At 49.4% G+C, this 19742-nt stretch overlaps 1 protein-coding gene across 1 annotated transcript in view; it reads right to left on the bottom strand.

The window, feature by feature from the left end:
- The window catches only part of LOC121285065 (striated muscle preferentially expressed protein kinase-like), a 191316-nt gene that overhangs the window by 80955 nt on the left and 90619 nt on the right, over window positions 1-19742 (bottom strand). Inside the window, exons 10-14 of the mRNA XM_041201190.1 lie at window positions 12812-13072; window positions 8108-8266; window positions 6744-6933; window positions 5265-5494; window positions 4287-4406 (exon numbers count right to left, since the gene is read on the bottom strand). Coding sequence (XP_041057124.1) covers window positions 4287-4406; window positions 5265-5494; window positions 6744-6933; window positions 8108-8266; window positions 12812-13072 — 960 coding nt within the window. The remainder of the gene's footprint in view (window positions 1-4286; window positions 4407-5264; window positions 5495-6743; window positions 6934-8107; window positions 8267-12811; window positions 13073-19742) is intronic.

Below are 19742 nucleotides of genomic sequence, written 5' to 3'. Positions count from 1 at the left end.
CCCCGAACCCCTCGATTAGATTCTAGCCAGTACCTCACTCCCCGGTATCTTTTATTCTACATATAAACCGCCCTGAACCCGTCGTTTAGATTCCAGCCTGTAACTCAACCTTGGGTATCTGTTATTCTGTATATTTATATATTAAACCCCCGAACCCCTTGATTAGATTCCAGTCTGTAACTCACTCCCGGGTATCTGTTATGCCATACATAAACTACCTGAACCCCTTGATTAGATTCCAGTCTGTAACTCGCCCCCAAGTAATGTTATTGGAATCTCATTAACTGGTTATCTTGTATTAGGTGCCAGGGTGACAGAAAGATCAGGAGTTCTTGGGAATCCGAAACTTTTTCTCCAACCAGAGCACATGCAGGATCAGGAGAGTATTCAGTTCCTTACCAATTCCAAAGACTGCTCTTGCCTCTATTTATACATGTATTACTCAGTAAATTAATACAATCCCCCTCCTCTCCTGATCTTTCACCATTGACGTCAAGGCCTTGGCTGTGGGCCTGGAATCTCAATTCCAACCCACATTGTATCCAACAGTGAGCAGAGCAAGCAGAGTCATTCTTATCATGGGATTGTCCCTTAGAGCTCTCAGTTACACACACAGACACACACACACAAACAGTTAGTGCTCCAACAGTCAGTCCTGTTGTCTCTGCTCTGGATCTCGACCCATTTACGAGCGGGAACAGTTTCTCCCTATCTACTCTGTCGAGACCTGAGATGATTTTGAAAAATTCTGTCAAGTCTCCTCTTAGCCTTCACCTCTCCAAGGAAAACAGTCCCAACTTCTCCAATCTTTCCTCAAAACTGAAGTGTCTCATCCCTGGAATCATTCTTGTAAATCTCTTCTGCACTGTCTCTAATGTGTTCATATCCTTCCTATCATGTGGCACCCAGAACTGTCCACAATACTCCAGCTGAGGTCTAACCAATGTCTTATATAAGTTCATCATAACCTCCCTGCTCTTGTATTTTATGTCCCTGTTAATGAAGCCTAGAATACTTTTTAGAAACAGCTCTCTCTACCTGTCCTGCCACCTTTAATGACTTATGTACATATACACCCAGGTCTCTCTGCTCCTGCACACCCTTTAGAATAGTATCCTTTATTTTATACTGTCTGTCCATGTTCTTTGTACCAAAGTGTATCATCTCACACTTCTCCACATTGAACTTCATCTGCCCCCTATCTGCCCACTCCACCAATGCGTCAATGTAATTTTGAAGTTCTACATTGTCCTCCTCAGAATTTACAATTCTCGCAAATTTTGCATTGTCTGCAAACTTTGTATGTGACTATTAATTCTATCTTGAATAATAGTTTCTAGAACTTTCCCCACCACCGAAGGTAAACTGACCGGTCTGTAATCACGGGGCAGATCCTTACAACTTATTTTGAAGAAGGGAGTAATGTTCACAATTCTCCAGTCCTCCGGCACCTCCCCGAATCCAGGGAACATTGAAAGATTATTGTCAGTGCCTCTGTAATTTCCACACTCACTTCCTTCAATATTCTTGGATGCATCTCATCCGGTCCCAGTGCCTTATCAACTTTAAATACCGACAGCTTATCCAATACCACCTCCTTATCAATTTTAAAACCTTCTAGTGGCTGAGTTTCCTCCTCTGTCACCATGGCCTAGGCAGCATCTGCCTCGTAGGTAAAGACAGATGCAAAGTATTCATTTAACACCTCAGCCATAGCTCTTGCCTCTATGTGTAAATCCCCTTTTAGGTCCCTAATTGGCCTATTCCTCCTTTTACCACCCTTTTACTATTGATGTGCTTACAGAATACTTTGGGATTTTCTTTTATGTTAGCTGCTTGTCTCTTTTCATAATTCATAATCCCTCTTTCTCCTATTTGCTTTTACACATCTCTTCTGAACCTTCTGTATTCAGTATGGTTCTCAATTGTATTTGGTACCCAGCACCTGTCATAAGCACACCTTTTCTCCTTTATTCTAATTTCTATCTCCTTTGACATCCGGGGTGCTCTGGACTTGTTTGTCCTATCCTTCCCTTTTGAGGGAACATACCTTGACTGTGCCCAAACCATCTCCTCTTTGAAGGATAAAAACAAAAAAACTGCGGATGCTGGAAATCCAAAACATCCTCTTTGAAGGAAGCCCATTGTTCAGCTACTGTTTTTCCCACCAACCTTTGGTTCCAGTCAATCCAGCCCAGTTCCTTTCTTGCCTCAATGAAGTCCGCTCTCCGCCAGTTGATTATTCTTACTCTGGATTGACGAATGTCATTTTCCACCATCGTCTTAAACCTTATGATACAATGATCACTGTCCCCTAAATGTTCCCCCACTGTCACTTGATCTACTTGGTTCACCTCATTCTCAAGAACCAGGTCTTTTAAACGATTTATAAGGAGTATTTGGCCTTCACTCCAACCATCTCACATTTAAACGACACTGAAATTAATCTGCCAATTATCCATTTTACAAGTTTATTGACGCCTCCCTGTATTTGGTCACAGTTCTCCTCAGTATTAACTACACTTGCTAGTCCAGAAGGTTCGAAATGATCGTCCTGATTCCCACATCCATTTCTCTAGATGACGGACATCTGATTCCTGCAGAGAGCCACTTCGCACCCTTTGCCAGTCTGAGTAGTGAGCCTTCCCCACTGCCCTCCGCTTTGGAGCCAGCGTATTTGCCATCAAGCTGGAGAAGTGGGTGTTCTACAAAGACCTGTGCTGGCACCACCGCTATTCCCAATTTACGTGAAACGATTAAGACTTTGGAATCAAAGACAGAATTTCTAAATTCGCAAGTTTGGTTGGGGAGGGATCTTCCATACTTGAGGAGGACTACAACAAATTACAGGCGACATTAATAAAGCTGCAGCGTGGGCAATGGGCAGGTAAATGTGAGGCAGTTAGTTCCAGAAGGAAGAGTTAGGGAGGTCACCTATTGCTCGGTAGTTGTGAGTCTAGGTGTGGGAGAGGAACAAAGTTATCCCGGAACGCCAGTACATCGTTCGCTAAAAGTCGCATTAGCAAGGCCACACAAACAGAAACCAAACACAGAGTTTATTCCTAGAACAATATTAAGAAGCAGGCAAGTTATAAGAGGCCTGTATCAAACCTTGGTTAGACCAGAAAAGGGGGCAGGATTTAATGCCCTGCCCCAGGCAAGTTTGGTGGTGGGTGGAGGGGGGGCATTAATCGGGCTGAGCAGTGGCGCCTGGGAGCCCCACCACCTTCTTGCCTCCACCTTGATTCAGCTCAAGGTGGGAAGGTCCATGGGTGGCGTCCATACCAAGCTGCCAACTGAGGCCCTTAAAGGGCCTGGTCCTGCTGCCCCAGGTATTAAACCCAAGCAGCAGGTGGGAGACTTGCCAAGCGGGGAGGGCACCAAGCAAACCCGTGTGGGGTTGTTTCCAGGCTCCACGGGGTGGTTGAGGGGGCCCTTGCGCCTGATCGAGGGACCCGGCATTGGGAAGTGGGGGGAGGGCCTATGGAGAGCTGCCCCCTGCCCTTGCTGCTGAACCCCAACCCCACCCCACCCCCACCAACCCCCACCCCCATCGCCATCTCTCCCTTGTGACCTCGGGTGGGTGTGGTAGCAGCAGCAGCCTCCACTCCTCCTGTCGCACTGCCTGCAATGGTGGCAACTCTGGGGGGCAGGACCCCCAGGCCTGCTGCTGTCCAGTTAGGTGGCACTTAATTCGGTGGGTCATTCCTAAGTGAAGTGATGCGGGCAGGACCCCCACCACCTCCACTAAATACAGCCCACCGGCAAATATATGAGGGAGAAGAGCAGCAAGGCTAATGATGATAGATTTAGATGAGGAAAGACAGGAGGAAGCTGGAGTGAAGCATAAACACCAGTATGGAATGGCCTGTTTCTGGGCTGTGTCCTGCTCCTTCCGGTACCATTTCCTGGCGACCATGAACTCCCACCGGATTGGTCCATGGTGATGCTGGGCAATGTACTGCAGGGGTTTGCTGTGGCCTTCTGCAGTCTGGCTGACCTGGGAACTGTTCTGCTCTTACCGCCCACCATCAGGCATACTGGAAGGATTTACAGGCGGACGATCAACCTGTTCGGGGTCCATGTTGTGAACGCCCCTTCCCTGGTCATCAAGCCCTGGAATGGGACGTGAACCCAGAGCTTCTGGCCCAGAGGTCGGGACGCTACCCGCTGCACCACAAGACCTCCCCCTCTGTGCTGTAAATACTGGCTGCCCAAAGAGACTAACGGTTATGCCACTCGGTGTCTAGTTCTACGACTGTTTACAGACGGTTGTGGGATCTTACCAGACACGAATATGTGGGCGTAGCTCGTGGCCTTCCCCACCTTGTTCGCTATGACACTTTTATAAACGCCTGCATGAGAATGGTCGGCGCAGCGAATGACCAAGCGATGGATGTCTTTATCTGTAGTGAAGAGAAGCCATGGTGATGAAACCATTAAGAATCATGAGGTGGGTAGCAAGCAGAAGCGTGGGAGGTTACCTACGGGGGTGGGGATGGTGGGGCTTTGTGTTTGAACATGACCTCTGACCTACGTTGGCCAGGTCAGGGGTCCTCATGCTGGGCGGCTTGTGACCCAACACTTTGTGTACAGGTCATTAACCAGCTAAGACTGCCTGACACGGAGGATCTGAAGAACCCTGATTGGAACTCACGTGAATTTATCTTTGGAACTCTCTACCCCAGAGAGTTGGGATGCTCAGCCATTGAGAAGAGCTCGATAGATTATTGGATGCTGAGGGAATTGAAAGATATGGGGAGAGGGTGGACAACTAGAGTTGAGGCAGAAGATCAGCCACAATCTTATTGACTGAATGGGCTGAATGGCCTCCTTCTTCACTGTAAAGGGACTGTGAATGGTGGAGCAGGCTCGAGGGGCCGAATGGCCTACTCTCGCTCCTATTTGTTATGCTCCTAATTCTGAGGAACCTCAAAGCTCCAGGGCTTGACTGAAATTCCAGAACATTCCACAAATGTTAAATAGCAGAAGGATTACAAGTCTTGATCCAGCAGGGTCTGTACTGAGATGAGGGATAGAGAGGGCTGCGTTTGATTAGGAAGTTTCTGCTTTGTGATAGCCCCTCTATCACTGATGATGGTGAGTTGCTGGATGTAGTGATGGAGGCTATTGTGTCGCATTTTGAGAACCGCCTGCTATACCCAGAATGCCACAAAGTCTCCTGCATTGTGACATGTGGCCAAGTTACTGTTCTTTTCATTTGTCAGTGCTTCAACTTGGGAGGGTTTAGTGGATTTACGTACACTGTGTCATTCTCCGCTCGTCAGTGCTCTCCAGTTTGTGACCGTTATGGTACCAGGTGATGGCAGGGTAGGGTAGACCCGTCACCTGACACTCCAGTACCGCATCCTTCCCCTCTGTCACATCGATGTTCTGGATGGGTTTGATGAAGTCTGGCATGGTGAAACGTTCCATCTCGTTTTCTGGAATCTCGGGCTCCTCAGGAATTGAGGGCATCTTTTCCAGTTTAGCCCTGTGAAGAAGAGAGAAGATGAGAGACAGGGGCTGGTTGGTCGTCATTGGCAACCGCTCTCGCTGGGGAGTGGCGACAGAGAAGAGAAATCTCAGCTGGTGCCATCACCGAAACCTTCTCTCCCTCCTAGCCCTCCCTCCCTCCCTCCCTCTCCCTCCTTCTTGCCCTCCCTCTCTCTCCCTCTCTTCCTCCCTCCCTCCCTCCCTGTTGCTCTTGGTCCCATTCTTTAGACCAACTGGAAATTTGAATGGAAGAGGTTGACCAGCTTCCATGGAACTCGAAGATGAGGGGATCTACTGGATGAGGGGATCTACTAGATGAGGGGATCTACTAGCCACAGAAACTCAGGCACAAGGACCTGCTGAGCACAGAAACACCGGGGATCTTGCATTATTCTCCCCAGGGTTCTGAAGCCTGTGATTCTCAGCTGAAGTGGTGATTCCTAGAGAGGATCCCCAGAGCTCCTAACATCCTGCTTTCCATCCAGATTGCTTTACGCTCCAGTGTAATACAGAAGGAATGCTGCACTGCTGGAGGTGCTGTCTTTCAGATGAGATGACAAACGTGCTCCTACCTGCTCTCTTGGTTGGTTATAAAAGATCCCAAGGCCACTATTTCAGGGGACTTCTCCCTGTGGGTTTGGTCCAATATCTGTCCTTCAATCAACATTACTAAAAAAAATGTTTATCTTCTGGCTGTTGTGCAATCTTGCTGGTGCCAATGAGATTCTTTTCTAAACTTATTATTTCATGGGATGTGGGTGTCACTGGCAAGGCTAACATTGGTTGCCCATCCTTAACTGCCCTTGAACTGAGTCTCTTGCTAGGCCATTTCAGGGGGTGGTTAAGAGTCAACCACATTGCTGTGGGTCTGGAGTCACTCATAGGCCAGACTGGGTAAGGATGGTAGATTTCCTTCCCAAAATGAAGGACTATTGATAGTTTCATGGTCGCTATTACTGAGACTAACTTTATATTCCAAAGTTTTATTAATTGAATTTAAATTCTACCATCTGCCATGGTGGGATTTGAACCTGTGTCCCCAGAGCATCTGCCTGGGCCTCTGGATTAATAGGCCATTTGCATCACCTCCTCGGTGAGGGTCTAGTGATTCCTACATTACAACAGTGATTACAATTCCAAACTATTTCATTGGCTGTAAGATGCTTTGGGACATTCTGAGTTAGTGGATGGCACTATAGAAATGCAAGTCTGTCCTTTCCTTTAACCCTGTCACCGCCGGTCCTTACATTGGTGACGAGACCACAGGTCGTGGCTCCTCCACATAGAGTTCTGCTGAACAGAAGGCATCTCCATGAGTGTTCTGGGCGATGGCGGCGTACTCCCCTTCGTTCTCACTCATTGCGTGCATGATGATGAGCGAGTGTAGTCCCTGATCCCTCACAATCCTCACCTCCTCTGTCTCCACCACTCTCTCCCCTGCCAAACAGAACACAAGCACATCAGAACCCTGCAGCTTGATTCTTGAAAGTTATGATTCTCAAATCCCCAGATGTAGCGTTGCAGGTTTTTGATAACACAGGTCTTTGATAGTCTCAGGAATTGGGAATCCAACCTCAAACATTACTGGAAAAAAAAGAATGTCGCCAACTGTGACTACATGTATTCCTGGAGGTCTCATCACATGACTTGCCCCCAGGCTTCATCCATTCTTGTGATGTACAGCCTTCCTACACCAATTGGTAAGCAAAAAGACTCATTGGATGATGCAGCCAAACAGCCATGTTCCCTCCATTTTCAATATTTTTAAATCTGGCAAAGAGAATTCTCAATGAAAATGACAAAAAAAAACAAACCCCAATCTTTTTTAATGTCCTGATGGTTTTTCCCCAGTGTTCTGATATGTGATCTTCAATTCCTGGAGAGTTAGCAACCCTATTGCTGAAGCTTTTTAATCTTGCACTCATCAGGACAAATGCAAGAAAGCCAAATTTCAAACGATCACAACAATTTAGACTACAGGGGTAAAGGGTGCTGATTGGTTGGCAAGTTGACTCTGATTGGCTGAGGCTTTGCAAGAGGACAAAGAGGAGATGATTGACATTGTTGAGATGGTTTAGAAGAGACCTCAAGGGAAGGGGTATTGCGGGTATCACCAAAGGATTACTCCACTAAATGTAGATATTGAGGTGTCATGTAGCTGAACAGTTTTCCATAGACTCCATCCTGGAAGTATCACCGCTGTCCCTGGAGTGTATTAATGCTCAACAGCAACTGGGCTCAGCAAAATAAAAAGGGTTAAGGACACTGGTCTTGGGCACACGGCATCAAATCAAAAACCACCAGAGAGAAACCTCCGAGGTAACTCTGAGATCTGAGCAACTGCTCGGCTTGGCCAGAGCAATAACTTTTTTCGTTGCCCATCCCTAATTCCCCCTGAACGGAGCGGCTTGCTAGGCCACTTCACGTTGCTGTGTGTGTGGGAGCTTGCTGTGCGCGCTACGTTACAACAGTCACTACGCTTCCAAAAAAAAAAGTACCCCGCCGGCTGTGAAGCACACGTTGGGATTCCGAAGTCAGGAAAGACGCTACGGGAAACGGGAGCCTCTCGTCCGACTAGCAAAGTACTTATCGCTGCATTTGTCGGAATTACCAAAATGCATCCAGATGACGCTGGGAGGGGGGGTCCCGCTCACTTTGACATCGAGGTGGGCGGTCCTGCCCTCAATCACAAAGACATCTTCCAGCTTTCTGGTGAAGAGTGGAGGAACAGAGGGCAGCACTGTCAGCTTGGAGCTACATGTCTTCTCATCTGTGAGGGGGGAGGGGGGGGTGGTGGGGGGGAGGGAGGAGGGAGGGAAAGAACACAAGAGTCAGAAGAATTCATCCAGCTTGCCTCATTGACAAGACAAGGTCCGAGGATCGATGACTGATCTCATGTGTAACTGGCTCCTGTGCCCAGGAAGGGGAATAATGGAATCTTACAGCACAGGAGGAGACCATTCAGCCCATCGTGCCCATGCTGGCTCTTTGAAAGAACTATCCAATTAGTCGCACCTCCCCCCCACCTCCCCCCACAGCCCCTGACCCCGTTCCCTCCCGATTGCCCTGAAATGTATTCCCCCTTCAAGCATTTATCCAACTCCTTTTTGAAAGTTCCTATTGAATCTGCTTCCACTGTCAGTTCAGGCAGAACTGTCCAGATCACAACAACTCGCTGCATAAAACCAAAATCTCCTCCTCATCCCCTGGTTCTTTTCCTAATTATCTTAACCCTGTGTCCTCTGTTATTATATAAACCACAGGCTGTGTAGTTTTGTTGCTGAAGGTTTTAAGGATAATGTTAGAAATAGGATAGAATAGCTTGAGAAGCTGGGATTGTTCTCCTTAGAGCAGAGAAGGTTAAGAGGAGATTTAATTGAGGCGTTCAGAATCATGAGAAGTTTTGACAGAGTAAATAAGGAGAAACTGTTTCCAGTGGCAGGAGGGCCGGTAACCAGAGGAGACAGACTTAAGATAATTGACATAAGAACGAGAGGTGACACTGGGAAAAAAAAATATAGGCACAGTGAGCTCTTCATGTGGGAAGCACTTCTTCATACAAAGGGGAGTGGAAATCTGGAACTCACCCCCCCCAAAAAAATCTGTTGAGACTGGGGTTCAATTGGAAATTACAAAGCAGGGATTGATAGATTTCCATTGGGTGAGAGGATTAAGGGTTAGGGGAACAAGGCGGGTAAATGGAGTTCAAAAAACAGACCAGCCATGATCAAATTGATTGGCAGTACAAAGCCTACGTTACTCTCCCAGCAAGTGAAGCGAAGGTCGCCGCAGTCCCAGAGGATCATCGGCTGCTCTCTCAGAGAGAGACGACTGGTGGTGAGTTTAATCTGAGGGTCACCGCACCTCAGGTAAGGGGCGAGGTTGAGAAGGTAGGGCCTTCATGGATGACCTCAGCCGGTACGGGAATTGAACCCACGCTGTTGGCATCACTGCCGTCCAGCCAACTGAACTAACCTGCCCTCATTTTCCCAGCAAGTTGTCATATGGTAAGAGGCTGAGTAAATTTGGTCTATGTTCCCTGGAGTTCAGAAGGATGAGGGGTGATCTCATTGAAACATACAAGATTCTGAAGGGGCTTGACAGGGGAGATACCCTGGCTGGAGAATATAGAACGAGAGGGCACAGTCTCAGGATCATTTAGGACTGAGATGCAGAGAAATATCTTCACTCAGAGCCTTGTGAATCTTTGGAATTCTCTACCCCAGAGGGTTGTGGATGCCCCATCGTTGAATATATTTAAGGTTGGGACAGACAGATCTTTGGTTTTTCAGGGAATTAAGGGAAATGTAGATGGGGGGTGGGGGTGGAAATTGGAGTTCAGGCTGAAGATCAACCATGAAGGTATGAAATGGTGCAGTAGGGTCGATGGGCTGTGTGGTCTGTTCCTGCTCTTTTTTCTGATATTGTGACAAGGACATAAGGAGTCTGTAAAGGCACATGGACGGGTTAAGTGAGTCAGATGGAGTATAACATGGGGATAATGTGAACTTGTTCACATTGCCAGGAAGAATTGAAAAGCAGTAAATTGTTTAAATACAGAGGGATTGCAGAACTCTGAGGTACAGAGGGATCTGGGTGTTCTGGTACATGAATCAGGAAAAGTTAGTGTGCAGGCACAGCAAGTGATTAGGAAGGCAAATGAAATTTTTGGCGTTTACTGCAATGGGGAATGGAATATAAAAATAGGAAAGGTTTACTGCAGCCTTATAGGACATTTAGGACAGTATCAAACTTAAAGAAAAAGCATATAATTATGCAAAGAGGGGTGGCAGGTCAGAAGATTGGAAAGAATATAAAAAACAGCAAAGAATGACAAAACATTAATAAGGAGGGAAGAATTAGAGTAGAACAGAAAGCTAACTAGTAACATAAAGACAAGTACGAAGAGTTTCTACAGATATTTAAATAAGAAAAGAGTTAACAAAGTGAGTGTTGGTCCTATAGAGAGTGCATCTGTGGAATTGATAATGGAAAGTAGGGAGATGGTAGAGGAATTAAACAGGTATTTTGCTTCAGTCTGCATTATAGAGGACACGAGTAACATCCCGGAAATAGCTGTAAATCAGGAAATGGGAGGGAGGAACTCGGGAAAATTACAATCACCAGGGAAGTGGTATTGAGTAAATTGTTGGTGCTGCGGCTGACACATCCCCAGGTCTGGATGGACTTCACACTAAGGTCTTGAAAGAAGTGGCTGGTGAGATAGTTGATGCACTGGTTTTAATTTTCCAAAATTTCCTAGATTCAGGAAAGGGTCCATTAGATTGGAAAATAGCTAATATAACTCTATTCAAAAAGGGAGGGAGACAGAGAGCAGGAAACTACAGGCCAGTTAGCCTAACATAGGGAAAATATTATAAGCTATTATTAAATATGTTATAGCAGGGCACTTAGAAAAATTCAAGGTAATCAGGCAGAGTCAACATGGCTTTGTAAAAGGAAAATCGTGTTTAACCAATTTATTGGAGTTCTTTGAAGGAGTCAGATGTGCTGTGGATAAAGGGGAGCCAGTAGATGTACTGTACTTAGATTTCCAGAAGGCATTTGATAAAGTGCCACATCAAAGGTTATTGCAGAAAATAAAAGCTCGTGGTGTAGGGGGTAACATATTGGCATGGATAGGAAATTGGCTGGCTAACAGGAAGCAGAGAGTTGGCATAAATGGGTCTTTTTCAGGTTGGCAGGGTGTAACTAATGGTGTGCCACAAGGTTCAGTGCTGGGGCCTCAACTGTTTACAATTTATATAAATAACTTGGATGAAGGGACAGATGGTGCGGTAGCTCAATTTACTGATGACGCAAAGATAGGTAGGAAAGTAAATTGCAAAGAGACCATAAGGAGGCGACAAAGGGATGTAGATAGGTTAAGTGAGTGGGAAAAGATCAAAGATCTGACAAATGGAGTATAATGTGGGCAAATGTGAAATTGTTCATTTTGGCAGGAAGAATAAAAAAGAAGCTGATTATCTAAATGGTGAGAGATTGCAGAGCTCTGAGCTGCAGAGGGATCTGGGTGTCCTAGTGCTTGAATCACAAAAGGCTAGAATGCAGGTACAGCAGGTAATTAGGAAAGCTAATAGAATGTTATCATTTATTGTGAGGGGAATTGAATACAAAAGTAGGGAGGTTATGCTTCAGTTGTACAGGGCACTGGTGAAACCACATCTGGTATACTGTGTACAGTATTGGTTTCTTTATTTAAAGCAAGATATAAATGTATTAGAAGCAGCTGAGAGAAGGTTTACTAAACTAATACCAGGAATGGGCGGGTTGTCTTATGGGGAAAGGTTGGACAGGTTAGGCTTGTATCTGGTGGAGTTTAGAAGAGTAAGAGGTGACTTAGTTGACAGGGTGGATGTGGAGAGGATGTTTCCTCTTGTGGGAGAATCTAGAACCGGGGTCACGGTTTAAACAAAAGCGGTCGCTCATTTAAAACAGAGATGAGGAGAATTTTTTTCTCTCAGTGGGTGGTGAGTCTTTGGAACTCTTCCTCAAAAGGCGGTGGAAGCAGAGTCATTGAATATTTTTAAGGCAGAGCTAGATAGATTCTTGATTAACAAGGAGGTGAAAGGTTATCGGGGGTAGGTGGGAATGTGGGGTCACCATGATCTTATTGAATGGTGGAGCAGGCTCGAGGGGCTGAGTGGCCTACTCCTGCTCCTAATTCGTAAATTCTTATGACCACGTGTTGGGTACCGAGTACAGTTTTGGTCTCCTCATTTAAGAAAGGATGTAACTGTGTTTGAAGCAGTTCAGAGAAGGTTCACTCAACTCATTCTTAGAATGAGGGGGTTATCCTTCTGAGGAAAGGTTGGACTGGCTGGGCCTGTATCCATTGGAGTTTAGAAGATTGAGAGGTGATCTTATTGAAACATATAAGATCCTGAGGGGGGGGGGGGTGGGGAGATTGACAGGTTGGATGCTGAGAGGGTATTTCCTCTTGTAGGAGAGACTAGAACCAGGGGACACAGTTTAAAAAGAAGGGGTCTCCCACTTAAGATGGGGACGAGGAGAAATCTTTTCTCTGAGAGTCATGAGTGGGTGGAACTCTCTCCTCCTGAGAGCAGTGGAGGCAGCGCCAATGAATATTTTTAAGGGAGAGTGAGATAGATTCTTGACTAGCAATGGAGTCCAGGACTATAGAGGGTAAGCAGGAGGGTGGAATTCAGGCCACAATCAGACCAGCCATGATCTTACCAAATGGAGGAGCAGGCTCGAGGGGCTGAATGGCCCACTCCTGCTCCTAATGCGTATGCATTTTTGTATGTTTCGGGTCCAGGAGCCCGTGGCTCACCTTTTGCCGTGCTGAGCTTGCAGGTGTAAACTCCTGTGTCGTCTTCGTGGACCGAGTTGAGGAGCAGCTTGCACTTCTTGCCATCAAAGAGCATCTTGCAGTTGAGCAGAGCAGGCTGGATCAGCTTCCCATTGGTCAGCCAGTCAACGTCAACATCGGGAGGCCCCCGGATCTCGCATTCGAAGCAGGCCGATTCCCCGGCATTAACCGTAATATCCCGGGCCGGAGCCAGGATCGTCAGCGTCTGGTCATCACGTCGGCCTGGAACACAACAGGAATACACAGGAAGCACAATGTGAGAAGACAACAAACTTGCATTTATATAGCGCCACCAATGTGGTAAAACATCCCTAAACTGCTGAACAGCAACGCCATCAGTCAAAGATTTGATATTGAGTCACGTAAGGAGATACTAGGAAAGGCAACCAAAATCTTGGTCAAAGGAGTGTCTCAAAGGAGGAGAGAGCGAGACAGGTGGAGAGGATTAGGGAAGGAATTCCAGAGTTTAGGGCCCAGGCTTAGGAAGGCACAGCCAGCACTGGTGGCGCCAGTGAGAGAAGGGAAAAGAGGCCACAATTAGAGGAGCACAGAGATCACAGAGGGTTGTAGGGCTGGAGGAGGTCACAGCGACAGAGAAAGAGGAGGATACACAGGGACACGGAACACAGGAAAAATTAATGGTTTATGGAGGAGTGAAGAGAAAGAAAATCATCAAAGATGAACTGACCAAGGGACGTGTCAGAGGGTCAGTACTGAGGGAGTGCTACACTGTCAGATGGTCAGTACTGAGGGAGTGCTGCACTGTCAGAGGGTCAGTACTGAGGGAGTGCTGCACTGTCAGAGCGTCAGTACTGAGGGACTGTTGTACTGTCAGAGAGTCAGTACTGAGGGAGTGCTGCACTGTCAGAGAATCAGTACTGAGGGAGTGCTGCATAGTCAGAGGGTCAGTACAGAGGGAGTGCAGTACTGTCAGAGGGTCAGTACTGAAGGAGTGCTGGACTGTCAGAGGGTCAGTAGTGAGGGAGTGCTGCACGGTCAGAGGGTCAGTACTGAGGGAGTGCTGCACTGTCAGAGGGTCAGTGCTGAGGGAGTGCTGCACTGTCAGTGGGTCAGTACTGAGGGAGTGCTGCACTGTCAGAGGGTCAGTGCTGAGGGAGTGCTGCACTGTCAGAGAGTCAGTACTGAGGGAGAGCTGCACTGTCTGAGGGTCAGTACTGAAGGAGTGCTGCACTGTCAGAGGGTCAGTGCTGAGGGAGTGCTGCACTGTCAGAGGGTCAGTACTGAGGGAGTGCTGCACTGTCAGAGCGTCAGTACTGAGGGACTGTTGTACTGTCAGAGAGTCAGTACTGAGGGAGTGCTGCACTGTCAGAGAATCAGTACTGAGGGAGTGCTGCATAGTCAGAGGATCAGTACAGAGGGAGTGCAGTACTGTCAGAGGGTCAGTACTGAAGGAGTGCTGGACTGTCAGAGGGTCAGTAGTGAGGGAGTGCTGCACGGTCAGAGGGTCAGTACTGAGGGAGTGCTGCACTGTCAGAGGGTCAGTGCTGAGGGAGTGCTGCACTGTCAGTGGGTCAGTACTGAGGGAGTGCTGCACTGTCAGAGGGTCAGTGCTGAGGGAGTGCTGCACTGTCAGAGAGTCAGTACTGAGGGAGAGCTGCACTGTCTGAGGGTCAGTACTGAAGGAGTGCTGCACTGTCAGAGGGTCAGTGCTGAGGGAGTGCTGCACTGTCGGAGGGTCTGTACTGAGGGAGTGCTGAACTGTCAGCAGGTCAGTACTGAGGAACTGCTGCCCTATCAGAAGGTCAGTACTGAGGGAGTGCTGCACTGTTGGAGGATCAGAACTGAGGGGCTGCTGCACTGTTGAGGGTCAGTACTGAGGAAGCACTGCTCGGCGTTTGAGTACTGAGGGAGTGATGCACTGTCAAGTAGTCAGTACTGAGGGAGGGCCATACTATCAGAGGGTCAGTACTGAGGGAGCGCTGCACTGTCGGAGGGTGAGTACTGAGAAGCTGCACTGTTGGAGGTTGTGTACTGAGGGAGCATTACACTGTCAGAGGGTGAGTACTTCTGGATTGCTGCACTCTTGGTTCGTTAGTATTGAATGAGTGCTGCACTGTCAGAGGGTCAGTACTGAGGGAGTGCTGCACTGTCAGAGGGTCAGTACTGAGGGAGTGCTGCACTGTCAGAGGGTCAGTGCTGAGGGATTGCAGCACTGTCGGAGGGTCAGTACTGAGGGAGTGCTGCACTGTCAGAGGGTCAGTACTGAGGGAGTGCTGCACTGTCAGAGGGTCAGTACTGAGGGAGTGCTGCACTGTCAGAGGGTCAGTGCTGAGGGAGTGCAGCAATGTCGGAGGGTCAGTACTGAGGGAGTGCTGCACTGTCAGAGGGTCAGTACTGAGGGAGTGCTGCACTGTCAGAGGGTCAGTGCTGAGGGAGTGCTGCACTGTCAGAGGGTTAGTACTGAGGGAGTGCTGCAGTGTCAGAGGGTCAGTGCTGAGGGAGTGCAGCACTGTCGGAGGGTCAGTACTGAGGGAGTGCTGCACTGTCAGAGGATCAGTACTGAGGGAGTGTTGCACTGTCAAAAGATCAGTACTGAAGCAGTAGGGCACTGTCAGAGGGTCATAACTGAGAGATTGCGACACTGTTGGTGGGTCAGTACTGAGTGAACGCTGCACTGTCAGAGGGTCAGTATTGAAGGAGTGCAGCAATGTCAGACGGTCAGTATTGAAGGAGTGCTGCCCTATCAGAAGGTCAGTACTGAGGAACTGCTGCCCTATCAGAAGGTCAGTACTGAGGGAGTGCTGCACTGTGGAGGATCAGAACTGAGGGCCTGCTGCACTGTTGAGGGTCAGTACTGAGGAAGCACTGCTTGGCGTTTGAGTACTGAGGGAGCGCTGCACTGTTGAGGGTCAGTACTGAGGAAGCACTGCTTGGCGTTTGAGTACTGAGGGAGCGGTGCACTGTCAAATAGTCAGTACTGAGGGAGGGCCATACTATCAGAGGGTCAGTACCGAGGGAGCGCTGCACTGCCGGAGGGTGTGTACTGAGAAGCTGCACTGTTGGAGGTTGTGTACTGAGGGAGCATTACACTGTCTGGATTGTACTTCTGGAGTACTTCTGGATTGCTGCACTCTTGGTTCGTTAGTATTGAATGAGTGCTGCACATTCGGAGGGTCAGTATTGAGGGAGTGCGGCACTGTCGTAGGTTCAGTACTGAGGGAGAGCTGCACTGTCAGAGGGTCAGTGCTGAGGGAGTGCTGCACTGTCAGAGGGTTAGTACTGAGGGAGTGCAGGCGTGTCAGAGGGTCAGTACTGAGGGAGTGCTGCACTGTCAGAGGGTTAGTACTGAGGGAGTGCTGCACTGTCAGAAGGTCAGTAATGAGGGAGTGCTGCACTGTCAGAGGGTCAGTACTGAGGGGGTGCTGCAATGTTGGAGGGTCAGTACTGAGGGAGCGGTGGACTGTTGGATGATCTCAACTGAGGGATTGTTGCTCTGTTGAGGGTTGGTACTGAGGGAGCACTGCACTCTTGACGCGAGTACTTAGGGAGCACTGCACTGTCGGACAGTTAGTACTGAGGGAGGGCCACACAGACAGAGGGTCCGTACTGAGGGAATGCTGCCGGCGGATGAGTGCTGAGAGTACTGCATTGTCGGAGCATCAGTACTGAGGGAGTGCCGAACTGTCGGAGGGTCAGTACTGAAGGGGTGCTGCACTGTCAGAGAGCCAGTACTGAGGGAGTGCTGCACTGCCGGATGGTGAGTACTGAGGTGGTGCTGCACTATTGGTGGGTCGGTACTGAGGGAGTGCTGTACTATCAGAGGGTCAGTACTGAGGGCGTGCAGCCCTGTTGGTGGGTCGGTACTGAGGGATTGCTGTACTGTCAGAGGGTCAGTACTGAGAGAGTGCTGCACTGTCAGAGGGTGAGTACTGAGGGAGTGCTGCACTGTCAGAGCGTCAGTACTGAGGGACTGTTGTACTGTCAGAGAGTCAGTACTGAGGGAGTGCTGCACTGTCAGAGAATCAGTACTGAGGGAGTGCTGCATAGTCAGAGGGTCAGTACAGAGGGAGTGCAGTACTGTCAGAGGGTCAGTACTGAAGGAGTGCTGGACTGTCAGAGGGTCAGTAGTGAGGGAGTGCTGCACGGTCAGAGGGTCAGTACTGAGGGAGTGCTGCACTGTCAGAGGGTCAGTGCTGAGGGAGTGCTGCACTGTCAGTGGGTCAGTACTGAGGGAGTGCTGCACTGTCAGAGGGTCAGTGCTGAGGGAGTGCTGCACTGTCAGAGAGTCAGTACTGAGGGAGAGCTGCACTGTCTGAGGGTCAGTACTGAAGGAGTGCTGCACTGTCAGAGGGTCAGTGCTGAGGGAGTGCTGCACTGTCGGAGGGTCTGTACTGAGGGAGTGCTGAACTGTCAGCAGGTCAGTACTGAGGAACTGCTGCCCTATCAGAAGGTCAGTACTGAGGGAGTGCTGCACTGTTGGAGGATCAGAACTGAGGGGCTGCTGCACTGTTGAGGGTCAGTACTGAGGAAGCACTGCTCGGCGTTTGAGTACTGAGGGAGTGATGCACTGTCAAGTAGTCAGTACTGAGGGAGGGCCATACTATCAGAGGGTCAGTACTGAGGGAGCGCTGCACTGTCGGAGGGTGAGTACTGAGAAGCTGCACTGTTGGAGGTTGTGTACTGAGGGAGCATTACACTGTCAGAGGGTGAGTACTTCTGGATTGCTGCACTCTTGGTTCGTTAGTATTGAATGAGTGCTGCACTGTCAGAGGGTCAGTACTGAGGGAGTGCTGCACTGTCAGAGGGTCAGTACTGAGGGAGTGCTGCACTGTCAGAGGGTCAGTGCTGAGGGATTGCAGCACTGTCGGAGGGTCAGTACTGAGGGAGTGCTGCACTGTCAGAGGGTCAGTACTGAGGGAGTGCTGCACTGTCAGAGGGTCAGTACTGAGGGAGTGCTGCACTGTCAGAGGGTCAGTGCTGAGGGAGTGCAGCAATGTCGGAGGGTCAGTACTGAGGGAGTGCTGCACTGTCAGAGGGTCAGTACTGAGGGAGTGCTGCACTGTCAGAGGGTCAGTGCTGAGGGAGTGCTGCACTGTCAGAGGATTAGTACTGAGGGAGTGCTGCAGTGTCAGAGGGTCAGTGCTGAGGGAGTGCAGCACTGTCGGAGGGTCAGTACTGAGGGAGTGCTGCACTGTCAGAGGATCAGTACTGAGGGAGTGTTGCACTGTCAAAAGATCAGTACTGAAGCAGTAGGGCACTGTCAGAGGGTCATAACTGAGAGATTGCGACACTGTTGGTGGGTCAGTACTGAGTGAACGCTGCACTGTCAGAGGGTCAGTATTGAAGGAGTGCAGCAATGTCAGACGGTCAGTATTGAAGGAGTGCTGCCCTATCAGAAGGTCGGTACTGAGGAACTGCTGCCCTATCAGAAGGTCAGTACTGAGGGAGTGCTGCACTGTGGAGGATCAGAACTGAGGGCCTGCTGCACTGTTGAGGGTCAGTACTGAGGAAGCACTGCTTGGCGTTTGAGTACTGAGGGAGCGCTGCACTGTTGAGGGTCAGTACTGAGGAAGCACTGCTTGGCGTTTGAGTACTGAGGGAGCGGTGCACTGTCAAATAGTCAGTACTGAGGGAGGGCCATACTATCAGAGGGTCAGTACCGAGGGAGCGCTGCCCTGCCGGAGGGTGTGTACTGAGAAGCTGCACTGTTGGAGGTTGTGTACTGAGGGAGCATTACACTGTCTGGATTGTACTTCTGGAGTACTTCTGGATTGCTGCACTCTTGGTTCGTTAGTATTGAATGAGTGCTGCACATTCGGAGGGTCAGTATTGAGGGAGTGCGGCACTGTCGTAGGTTCAGTACTGAGGGAGAGCTGCACTGTCAGAGGGTCAGTGCTGAGGGAGTGCTGCACTGTCAGAGGGTTAGTACTGAGGGAGTGCAGGCGTGTCAGAGGGTCAGTACTGAGGGAGTGCTGCACTGTCAGAGGGTTAGTACTGAGGGAGTGCTGCACTGTCAGAAGGTCAGTAATGAGGGAGTGCTGCACTGTCAGAGGGTCAGTACTGAGGGGGTGCTGCAATGTTGGAGGGTCAGTACTGAGGGAGCGGTGGACTGTTGGATGATCTCAACTGAGGGATTGTTGCTCTGTTGAGGGTTGGTACTGAGGGAGCACTGCACTCTTGACGCGAGTACTTAGGGAGCACTGCACTGTCGGACTGTTAGTACTGAGGGAGGGCCACACAGACAGAGGGTCCGTACTGAGGGAATGCTGCCGGCGGATGAGTGCTGAGAGTACTGCATTGTCGGAGCATCAGTACTGAGGGAGTGCCGAACTGTCGGAGGGTCAGTACTGAAGGGGTGCTGCACTGTCAGAGAGCCAGTACTGAGGGAGTGCTGCACTGCCGGATGGTGAGTACTGAGGTGGTGCTGCACTCTTGGTGGGTCGGTACTGAGGGAGTGCTGTACTATCAGAAGGTCAGTACTGAGGGCGTGCAGCCCTGTTGGTGGGTCGGTACTGAGGGATTGCTGTACTGTCAGAGGGTCAGTACTGAGAGAGTGCTGCACTGTCAGAGGGTGAGTACTGAGGGAGTGCTGCACTGTCAGAGCGTCAGTACTGAGGGACTGTTGTACTGTCAGAGAGTCAGTACTGAGGGAGTGCTGCACTGTCAGAGAATCAGTACTGAGGGAGTGCTGCATAGTCAGAGGGTCAGTACAGAGGGAGTGCAGTACTGTCAGAGGGTCAGTACTGAAGGAGTGCTGGACTGTCAGAGGGTCAGTAGTGAGGGAGTGCTGCACGGTCAGAGGGTCAGTACTGAGGGAGTGCTGCACTGTCAGAGGGTCAGTGCTGAGGGAGTGCTGCACTGTCAGTGGGTCAGTACTGAGGGAGTGCTGCACTGTCAGAGGGTCAGTGCTGAGGGAGTGCTGCACTGTCAG

Source organism: Carcharodon carcharias, chromosome 12, assembly GCF_017639515.1.
Source record: "Carcharodon carcharias isolate sCarCar2 chromosome 12, sCarCar2.pri, whole genome shotgun sequence".
Taxonomy (NCBI): domain Eukaryota; kingdom Metazoa; phylum Chordata; class Chondrichthyes; order Lamniformes; family Lamnidae; genus Carcharodon; species Carcharodon carcharias.
This window is presented reverse-complemented; position numbering and strand designations above follow the sequence as displayed.